General features: G+C 46.1%; 1 protein-coding gene across 1 annotated transcript in view; it reads left to right on the top strand.

Moving 5' to 3' along the window:
* LOC306832419 (polypeptide N-acetylgalactosaminyltransferase 14-like) overlaps positions 1 to 6,471 on the top strand; it is a 28,635-nt gene extending 22,164 nt beyond the window's left edge. The window contains exon 3 of the mRNA XM_079357081.1: positions 5,571 to 6,471. Within this exon, the coding sequence (XP_079213207.1) occupies positions 5,571 to 5,760 (190 nt within the window). The 3' untranslated portion in view covers positions 5,761 to 6,471. The remainder of the gene's footprint in view (positions 1 to 5,570) is intronic.
* Positions 6,472 to 11,438: the final 4,967 nt, after the last annotated feature.

The following is an 11,438-nucleotide window of genomic DNA, read 5'->3' as shown; positions in this document are numbered from 1 at the left end:
TTATTTGAGAAGGAAGATTAAAAGCGTCCATTTTATTGTCCCTGAATTAATTTGTCTTGCTCAAGTCGAGTCAAGCTGTCAGATGTTAAGAGTCGATAAAGTTTGACGCCTTGAATGTAGTTTGTCAACTCCACCACCAGGGGGCTCTTAATCACGAAGGACGACGTTGCGGCTGGTGATGAATCACGGGAGTGATTCTCTCTGCGCTTCCTTCTGCGGCGGTCTTTGACGAAACTTCCAGAACGAGAAAAAAGTCTGTCGTGGAGGCCGCCGCCGCCGCCGCCACAAGACGCCGTGTTCCATGATGCGTTAATTGGTTGGCGGTTTGTTCTGGTGGTTAGCATAAAGCACGACTGAGTCCTGCGCGGCTTGCTGTTGTTGCTGCTGTTTGGCGGTGGCGTCGGTTGCAGCAGGTCACGGCTGTTTGGCGGTGGAGGACTCGCGTAGGAAGCTCAAATCTGTTAGCAGAAGTGGCGTGAACATCACTCTGCGTGATGTGGATGTGTGCGGCGTTTTGAAGTCTGACTCAATCACTGCCTGTCAGCTGATGCCAAAAACCCTTATGTGTGCATATGTGTGTGTGTGTGTGTGTGTGTGTGTGTGTGTGTGTGTGTGTGTGTGTGTGTGTGTGTGTGTGTGTGTGTGTGTGTGTGTGTGTGTGTGTGTGTGTGTGTGTGTGTGTGTGAGTGTGTGTGTGTGTGTGTGAGAGTGTGTCTTTCCACATGTCGATGCTAATGTTCGTAATTGCGACGTGTCGATCGCCTGCATCATCTGCTGTGCTTCCGGAGGAAGGGGATTCGCTGTTGAGTTGACATAAGGCGGCAGAGAAGTGTGTGTGTGTGTGTGTGTGTGTGTGTGTGTGTGTGTGTGTGTGTGTGACAGAGAAAGTGAGAAGTGTGTGTAGGAGGCGGGAAAGCAGGGATACTCTTACACATTAATCTGTTAGCAGGGAGGTAGGGGGCCGATAGTACTCATTTATCTTGTATAGGACAGAGATGAAAGTTGTGTGTGTGTGTGTGTGTGTCTGTGTGTGTCTGTGTGTGTGTCTGTGTGTGTGTGTGATTATCTGTTAACTCAGTTACTGAGTTGGCGAGGAAAATGATAAACCCCTCCCCCATGAGGTTGGAAGAAACTGCAGTGAAATGTGAGCCGAAGTCACAGATGTTTCCCGTTTTTTTTAGAATCTTCTTCTTCTTCTTCTTCTTCTTCTTCTTCTTCTTCTTCTTCTTCTTCTTCTTCTTCTTCTTCTTCTTCTTCTTCTTCTTCTTCTTCTTCTTCTTCTTCTTCTTCTTCTTCTTCTTCTTCTTCTTCTTCTTCTTCTTCTTCTTCTTCTTCTTCTTCTTCTTCTTCTTCTTCTTCTTCTTCTTCTTCTTCTTCTTCTTCTTCTTCTTCTTCTTCTTCTTCTTCTTCTTCTTCTTCTTCAGGCTGACGGGGACTTCCTGCCTCACACCTGGACTCTGTCCTCTGCAGACAGAGCGACAGTCATTTGTAGAAAGTGGGCAGTGAAAGGAGTGAGGAGGTTTTGATAAGACAGGGAAATGGAGCAGGTGAAAATTGTTCCTCTGATGACTGCGGGAAGTTTCACAGTCGCTGCAGATTTCTATAAACCCTGTAATCATCTTTCTCGACTGTTGCTCCGTAATACAGACTTCACATTACGCTGAGGAGCGTGGACATTTACAGATCTATACATTACATCACTTTCACCAAACACCAACAAGCTCATCTTCTGCACGCAGGCCACTGTTCTGATCTGCGTTCATGACGTTAAAAACTGCTGCGTCATGTTTTCTGATGCAGCATCAATATGAAGGATAATATTCTGTCTTATAGATAGATAGTCCGCACTTCCACATCCTTCTCTTTACGTAACGTCTTCCCTCGGGAGAAGCAGTGCTCCAGACATGTTCAGGGGTGCAGATGTTTGTCTGTTTATCGTGACATGTGCTGCTGCCCTCTTGGCCGGGTCACTCTTGTGAAAGGGTTAATTATCTGATTAATGCAAATGGCTTATGATCAGTTATTGCTTGTGAGGATTTTAAATTTGATATTATAATCTTCAGGATACGAGAATATTGAAAGAGTGAGTCAGCATTTCCTTCTGTTTGAGGAGAGAAAGAGAGAGAGAGCAGGGAACTATCTGCAGGAAGAAGTAAGAGGGCGGATTCAAACCCTCCGTAGACAACCGCTAGCGCCCCCTAGACAGCATTTCCAATATGGCGACCGCCATCGATGGGCTTCAAAACCGCCCTTCAGAAACCAATGAGTGATGTCACGAAGACCATCAAGGCTCATTCACTTTCTATTAAAGGAACAAACGACGTTTGATGGCACATGATGGCTTCGTCTCAGGGGACAGAGGAAGAGCTGATTGTTTTTGTCCCACACAGATGAACTCAACGAGTCCCAAGTCAGGGAAAATGTGAGGAAGCTAAAACTGATGCACGTTAAAACCTTCATCATCCTCATTCGAGTCTTTTTTGATTTTTGGGTCAAACTTCAGAAGTTTCTCATCAAAATCAAATAAGATCAAAGTAAAGATCAACAAAGTGTGTTTCTTCAGCCTTGTTCTTTACTCGTTGTTTTTTGTACATATTTGTGTGCATGTTACGCTCTCACTGCATCAATATGGAGTTGTTGTGTTTTTTAAGGAGGAAGAGGAGGAGGGGGGGGGAATAAGTGAGGAGTGCAGAGCTTTTTCTTTTTGACTCAGGGAAGCAGATTGTTCAGGCTTGTTATTGTGCATGGAAGCAGCGCTCTGTCACTATCTCCGGTTAGAAGGAGGCAGTGTGGAAGGAGATGAGAGGAGAGCAATAGGCTTAGGGGAAGATGGAGAGATATGGGGGGGAGGAGGGGGGGAGGAGGGGGGGGTGTTGGAGGAAAGAGGAGGCAGCGGAGGAGGAAGAAAAGTCAAGAGCAGATTAAGGAGAGGAGGCAAGGCGAGGTGGAGGAGGAGAGGAGGAGAGGAGATGTCACAAGCTGCTGAGAGGAGAGATAATTGCCACATGCAGAGCTGAAGAGTCTGCATGTGTGTTTGTGTGTGTGTGTGTGTGTGTGTGTGTGTGTGTGTAAACCACTCCACTCCAGTGCGCTGCTATTATCTCAGCGAACAGGGGGAACCTCCCTCCGTCTGCTCTCCGACAGACAGACAGTCTATAAACCCAACAGCCGCTCCGCCGCAGGGATTAGATCCCAGCGCAGAGACAATGGGCCGATACAGTACACAGACGGTGTGCTCCACAATGGGTTGATATGGCAACAAGAACGGTGTACGGAAATCTTTATGAAGCGAGACAAAGGGGGTACAGCAAGGAAATGTGTTGCACACATAAAAGATACGTGGTAATAATGGTGATCAAACAATGACGATGTCACACGACCTGGCGTCTTTTCTTTCTTCGTGGATCTCCGAGTCTGTTTGAGCTTTAACATCTTTGAAATGATTCGTCCGCTGTTGACAAACTCAACGCTAGGAGAAGTTCAACGCTAGCCTTTAGCTTTTTCCAGCTGCAGAAGGTCACTACGGCGACCTGTAAATCCTCAAAGCATGGGCGCCACTCACAAGGTGGCCATGTTCCTCCCACGTCACAGTCCGGGATGAGGAGCTGATTTCCTGTTTATTTGTTGGCTCACACTGCACAGCGTGCAAGTGTTGGATGCTGTGTTGCGTCACGCACAGCTGCACGCTCGCTGGCCTCTCTGCATCTGTTAAATGTGAAGTTTATCTGCTCGGTGAATTTTTGCAGCGTGCAAAGAGAAAAAACATCTCGTGATGCTGCAAGAAAAGTCAATGGTCAACATTTCAGTCACAGATGTGGAGAGTGTTATCTCCACTTAGCGAAACATGCTAACATGCTCTGTTGAGTGAGAAGAGCCAGTGGCGTGTAGAACCACTTCCTGTCTCGTTCCCGGCCGTCTCCACGTCACCACATTTGAAACGAGCACGGCAAATACGATAAACCACGAGACACCCTGATGCTAACAATTAGCCATTTTTCAGCTAACGTTGTCGAAAGCAAAGAACGAAGTCCTTTGTGATCAGTCACAGCTACATTTATGGAGTCATATCCGACGTTATCAAAATATGGTTCTCGTGAGAATATCGTCACAGCCGTCTCACCAGTGTCAAGTTTTTACTGATCATAGAATAATCAAGAGGCGCCCCCTGTAGGACAGGTCCAATATAACACACCAAGCGTCACACTGCAAACGTTTGTCGTTCTCCTTTGTGTTGCTCTGCGTTTTTTGTTTTTTTTGTCTTTGCTGCAAAATGGAGAAATCTTTAAAGCGGCTTGAAAAAAGCATCACAGATCCACTGAGTCATTTACTAATCATTTCATTTCAGTGTGACCCAGTGATCCTCCAACATTTAGATCATGCAGTCGTTCAATAACCGCCTCTACGTCTGTGTGCGTGTGTGTGTCTGCAGTGTGTGTGTGTCTGCACAGTGTGTGTGTGTGTGTACACTGGCGTCAACGTCTTTCCCACTCAGTCAACCTCTTAGTCATGAATCCCAACATGCAGCTAAACATTCATCACTGTATTAGCTTTGGTGCCACCCACACACACACACACACACACACACACACACACACACACACACACACACACTTCCTTCTTTGATCAGGAGCCCCGGAAAAAAAAAAAAACCCCCCACAAAGAATCAAACCTCTCTGAACTCTGACTCTGAGCGGGTTTTATTCTCCCTCGACGAGCTCGTTTTTATTTGATTACCTGCTCCAGTGATGAGCGATCACAGCGCCTGGTGTCACAAACAGACGGAGAAAAAAAACCATGAACCCCCTGAAGACGCCGGGATTTAAGAAACCACATATTTGACCTCCAAAAAAAGCTTCAGTCACTTCCTCCGAACAAACGCTCATGTGTTTACTTCCAAGTCGATGTATCGACTCGACATAAAGCTCAGACGGATTAGCTCTGGTTGAAAAGTGAGAGTCAATCTTCAGACATTAAGTGAACACATAGGAGAGGGGGCGTGGCCAGACAAGGCTCATTTACATATTTAAAGCGACACACACAGAAACAGCCTGTTCTGAGCAGGGCTGAAATAGAGGGGTTTATAGACATGATCAGATACAGGATCAGAGTGGATTTACAACAACACACTTCACACACATGATGAAGAGGAGCGAGGACACTGATTTCGCCTGAAGACGAGGAGATCATGTGACCTTTAATTTAAAGCAACTGTTCACATCCCTCAGTTTGTGTTTCATTGCTGTATGAAATGTTATTTATTGAACTAATTACAAATTTGTGACGTTGATTAAAGACTGGAGAGTCATTTATTTTCCACTAGCAAACATATCTTTGGAAAGATTGATTTAAAACAAAAAGGTATAAATTATTTAAAGCCTATGAACTCAGACTGAATCAAACTCAGAGTCTGTTAGTCTATAACGGAGTCTTAAAGGTCCATGATGTGATCCCTCTGCTCCGCTGGTCTGAGAAGAGTCTTTGTCAGACAAACACTCGTTTTGTCTCCTGTCACGTCCCCCCCGTCCCCCCGTCTCCCCCCCCTCCTTGTTTACACCGAACTGAACAAACAGAAACGGGCCGCGGCGGGAACAAGCTCTCTGTGAGGCGAGGAAATCCCCTCGGTGTACTGCGGGTAATCTGCTGATGTGGAACCTGAGCTGTGAGGCACCCCGGCGCTCTACAACAGCACAGAGTGACAGTGACGCTAAGCGGCTTTGCCGAAAGCTAGCGTCTCGGCTAACCGTCGCGCTCTGCCTCTGAGACGAACGCGTATCGAAGCGATCACAGAGGAGACGGTGTTACATCTCTATCTGCTCTGATTCCTCCTCTGATTTGTTTGCCTCTCATTTTGTCTGTGTGCTTTTTGGTTTATGACTTTTTTTTTTTTCCTCCCTTTCCTTTGCTTTGTCGTTGACGCAAGAGAGTTTGGCGGCACGACATTGTGAGAAAAAAAGAAAAACCCCACCGAGGTCCCTTGAAGTAGACTGAGACGGTGGATCTGAGTGAAGCCCTGATGTCTCATTGATTTCACCTCTTAAATCCACTTGAGTCGTGAGGGCGAGATGGAGAGGAAGAGGAGGAGGAGGCAGATTAAAGACGGAGGAGTTTTTTTTTTTCTTAAGCCGCTGTATATTTCCGACATGGGTAGTGAAACTTAAAGAAACAGAGCTGCCTGAACTGCTCGCTGTGTTCTGCCCTGCTGGCCCCTTTGTGATCACGGACACAGGATTCTGATTATATTGTTAGAATTTCCAATTCCCCTCTATAGCTGCTGTTTTATCTGTCCTGTTTGTTTCTTTTGAACTTCGGATTATTTTCCTCACCCTCCAACATCTTTTAAAGGGCCGTGTGTCGCCTTATATGGGCATAAGTGGGCGGTAACTTTTTCAACGATTTAGTCATTAAGAACATGTTAGTGAATCTGTGCGGGACTCTTCATAGATCTTAAGAACCAATCAACGATCTGCCTCATGTGGGAGGTCTGCAGGTTCAAACCGATCGAATCTTTAAAAGGAGTTCTGTGTTTATTTTGAGGGGCGTAACCAAGATGACGAGGGTCAAAGTTACTCCTGGACGTTAAACCTCCAGTTACCCCGAGAAGCTTTCAGATTCCATAAAAGACGGTTTGAACGCACTCTCGACAAACAGACTCGTATGCTGTTGTTGTTTTTTTTCAACATGGCCTCCCTGTCGCTGTCAACGTAAATTTAAAAAAAAAAAAAATTCGATTAAACTCTGTGAAATATGATGATTGTTATCACACTGCACTTATTTCACACTCTAATGTGAAATTTATGTAGCTCCCACCTTGATATGTCTTCAAAGTGGGCTGTGTAATGGTGTGTGTGTGTGTGTGTGTGTGTGTGTGTGTGTGTGTGTTAGAGACGTTATGGACGTTACCATCGATATCCCCAGTCACATATTGATCGGTCTTCATTGATTGGCTGGTGTAAGTGCCTGTCAGCCGTCCTGTCACCGCCACCGCTCACAAGGAAAATCGCTGTTGCATCCACTTCTTCTGTGTGTGTGTGTGTGTGTGTGTGTGTGTTACTCCTGTATCGGGCAACAGTGATCCTCTTCAGCCTCCATCCACCCACTCTCTCTCTCTCTCTCTCTCTCTCTCTCTCTCTCTCTCTCTCTCTCTCTCTCTCTCTCTCTCTCTCTCTCTCGTCCCTGCTTTGGGCCATATTTAAATTGAGCTGGATCCAGTGACCAGTCGATACTTCCTGTTCCCCTGCAGGTGTGTGTGTGTGTGTGTGTGTGTGTGTGTGTGTGTGTGTGTGTGTGTGTGTGTGTGTGTGTGTGTGTGTGTGTGTGTGTGTGTGTGTGTGTGTGTGTGTGTGTGTGTGTGTGTGTGTGTGTGTGTGTGTGTGTGTGTGTGTGTGTGTGTGTTAAATACAAAAACAGAGAGACACAGATTGAGGTTTTGACAGTCAGCATTGATCCATATTAGCCAACACCACAAATCCAGCTCTCATTAGATTTGTTGTTTCCCACGAAGGTGCGAGTTCAAAAGTTCATAAAGTAACGGAGAAGTTCGTCCTGGGTTTTTATTGATTCATGAGACGGAGCGTCGGACTCTGTTTACCTCTGCGTTACAGAACCAGTGGACTTACCTGAAATCCATCTTCAGTTTCTGAGAACCTTAAATCGATTTTATTCTCTCTGTGTTTGGTGCTTGTTGACGTTGAGCTCAGAGTGGAAGGACTCGTCGGGAAGGTCGCTGGTTCACGTCTGGAAATCCGACCATTTCAGAAAGTTCAGATTCAATTAAAAAAAAACCTTATTTGTCTCCAGAGGGCGATTCAAAGGCAGATGATGAACCGCAGTGCAGATTCACGAAAATTAGACAAAGAAAAGAAATTGTCGATAAAAAGTGAAAAAAGTGTCAAAATTTTAATACAAAATTACAAAGTTAAATTTATCGTTCCTTCTTCTCAGCTGTTAAACATCCTTTAATAATTCCTAAGTGTTCGTCTTGACTCGTTTTCTTTTTCCTTACAACGCCCTCAACTCGATTCATCTGACACGGATCAAACTGAGTGAAATCCTTCTGTCGAATCATCTGATTTGTTCCGTCGTTATTGGACTTTTATTTCTATATTTCTGTCGGTTTGTCTCTTCAGCATGCACGAATGCAAACTGCGGACTTGTGCACCGCAGGGTTACTGTTGATTATCCTGCTAACAGCTGGACGGGGCTTCACGCCGAAGCCCTCGAACATCCTATCCTGCTAACAGCTGGACGGGGCTTCACGCCGAAGCCCTCGAACATCCTCTTGATGGGCTCACACACACACACACACACACACACACACACACACACACACACACACACACACACACACACACAAGCAGTTTCAGTCTCCCTGCTGAGCTGTTGATAATTACAAGTAAAACACTGCAGTAAACACCCACCTACACACACACACACACACACACACACACACACACACTCACTGTGTCTTGCAGCAAGGCGTCTGTTCTTCCAGCAACATGAAGAATTTCCTGATATCAACTTTCCGTTCACGACGACGAAGCTGATGGACAGATTAAACTGATATATGAAAACACACGTAATCTAATTAATGAGTTCCAGGATGAAAGAGTAAATAATTCAACGCACTGATTAACGACATCAGATAAATAATTAACAATGGAGCGAGCGAGCGAGGAAGTAAACAAAGGAGGAAATGAACACAGGTGACGTGGCGGACGCCTGAACGCACCAAATCACAACCTCATCAGATCCTCAAAGCGGAGCGGAGGAAGAAGTCGACATCACAGGCCGAGCGAAGCTTTCATCTCTAATGGAGCTCTGTCAGAAGGAGCGAAATTAAAAAAGCCTCTCTGGTGTTTTATCTTTATTATCAGATGGCACGAAAAAGCTTTCAAACACGGGGAGGAAGGCTGTCGATGACACGGCGGTTGTTCAGCGAGTGAAGAAGACGAAGATTTCTCTCTGATGTCACAGTCAGGATGGACAGATGAAAACGTTCATGTTCCTGTTCATGTCATAGAAAGACCAAACCAAGAGATATCTGACGAGTCTTCTGCTCTTATCTGAAGATAATTTACAATCATTAGCATTTTAGCACCTGGTGCGTCACATGACGTTATGAGAGGACTCGTTAAGATGTGAAACAACATACGTTGAGTTACGACATGTCTCTATTTCAGCCCTGCTCAGAACAGGCTGTTTCTGTGTCTGTAGCTTTAAATATGTAAATGAGCTGTGTCTGACCACGCCCCCTCTCTGGAAGGGCTCAGGTGTACTCGCTGCTTTCTGGCTCCATGTCCTATTGTTTACGGTGAGAAGGCAGACTCAGAGGGCAGAACAAACACCTAGCTGTGGGAGTGTCACCCACCTGGGGGAGGGGCTACTGCCCTTTGTGATGTCATGAAGGGAACATCTCCAAACGGCCTGTTTGAGCACACATTTACTGAAAAGTGGAGCAGGTAGAAGACGGAGAGGATGGACTTCTCTCATCATTGGGGGGTTTGGAGACAGACTGGAGGCTCATGTTAGAGTTAGAGGAACATGGCTTCATCATTTCCCCGCCTCAGTGTTCGAGTAGATTCTTGTTGATGGACTAAAGTGGTTTTAGCTGCAGCGAGTTAAACCCATCCATCACCGGATTCAAACCTACGTCAAACATGGCCGTACGCTGTGTGACCTCCAAACCCCCCGCCGTCCCCGCCTGTGGCAGAGACCACGGTCCTCTCTGAGTCGAGGTCAGGTGAGACGTGTCCTCGAGCTGAGCTCAGCAACTTCGCCGTCCTCTCATGAATCCGTTCTTCAGCCTTTTAATCGTTAATCGCACAAACTCAACGGTCGCCGTGTGGAGACTTTCTGCCTTCTTGTTCACATGAACAACACACTTAATGTTTCACTCCGACCGCGGCGCCTGTTTCACTCGGCTGGTCTATAACGATTAAAGATTTTAAGCCTGAATTCTTTTTTCCTCCTTCCGGCTTTTGTCGAACAACAGCAATATGTTAGAGCTCAGCATGATGAAGTGCACAGAGAGAGAGAGAGAGAGAGAGAGCAGGCTGAACAGGCTCATATAGATCCTGCTTCACACACACACACACACACACACACACACACAAGCCTTTCGGTGCCCTAAGCAAGATTAACATTAAATAACCCATTAAAATGCCAAGTTTTGCATCGTTGCCCAAATTGTATTCGTCATACTTGCGACATTTTTAGAGCGCCCCAAAAAGAAAAAAGAAAAATCCCTGCTTGTGCAGAGAATCCAACACACGTATAGATGAACCACAAATACTCAAATCTAAACCGGTACATGTGATAAAAGCAGGGATTTGCAAACCCACACTTTATAAACAAGAAGAGAGGAAAAGAAGAAGTGGAGGAGAAAGTGCAGCGGCCGAGGTCGGGAGTGTTTGTTCTTGTTTGACGTGATCGGTAACGACAGCACAGAAACACGGAGAATGCAGATGGATCATCAGCTAACGTAGGACGTGGACCGTTCATCAGCTTTAATCGAGCGTTGCTGAAATATATAGCTGTTGTGAAACATCGCTCTCACATTACATTTAGCTGACTGGCTTCTTTTTTTTTTAAGAGGAGACTTTGTCTGACGTACATTAACGCCTGCAGGAGGATGTGGAAACACAAGTTCAGGTTTATGAGTAACAGAAACGTCCTCCTGCTTCGGGATGAACAACCGGAGCAGTGGAGGTCAGGGGTCAGAGGTCACTGAGACGAGAACATCGGTGTGATTCAGATTTCTGTTTCTCCTGAAAATCCAACAACAAACAAATCTGTGAGGAAGTTTTCCCGCCCGGGCGGCCCGGTCGATTTAAAGAAAACAGAAGAAGAATCTCTCACAGCTTCTGTCCATTGAGGAAGTCCGAAAGCTTCGACTACGTGTTAGCGTCGGAGCTTAACGAGTTGAGGATAAGAACCCTTAGTAAGACCTTTGTGTCACTGGTTCTGTTTGGGTTTCGGCCTGAGCTGGACTGACTCGGTCCAAGAAGAGCACAGGATGAAATCTGAGTCCTGAGCAGTCACTCTAATCAGCTCTGAAGGGCTCTCAGACCACGAGAGACAGAGAGAGAGAGAGAGAGAGGGAGAGAGAGAGAGAGACAGAGAGAGAGAGACAGAGAGAGAGAGAGACACAGAGAGAGAGACAGAGGGAGAGAGGTCAGAGCTGTCTGGCAGACGGAGAGGAGAACTGGCTCAAACTGTCCCTGGCACATGTTGTTGTCTTCCTCTAATTTGATCCGTTCAGAAGCTGGCAGATAATCATGCAGGCTTTTTAACCACCGAGCCGACCAATCAGGAGACAGAACGGAAAAACCAATGAAGTCACAGCTGGCCTTGGTGACACTACAGACCGCCACACATCAGGGTCTCCAGAGTTTGGGATGAACCTCATCAACGTGCACCAAAACGTGTCAAACGTTTCA

This window comes from Symphodus melops (assembly GCF_947650265.1).
Source record: "Symphodus melops genome assembly, chromosome: 1".
Lineage (NCBI taxonomy): Eukaryota > Metazoa > Chordata > Actinopteri > Labriformes > Labridae > Symphodus > Symphodus melops.
This window is presented reverse-complemented; position numbering and strand designations above follow the sequence as displayed.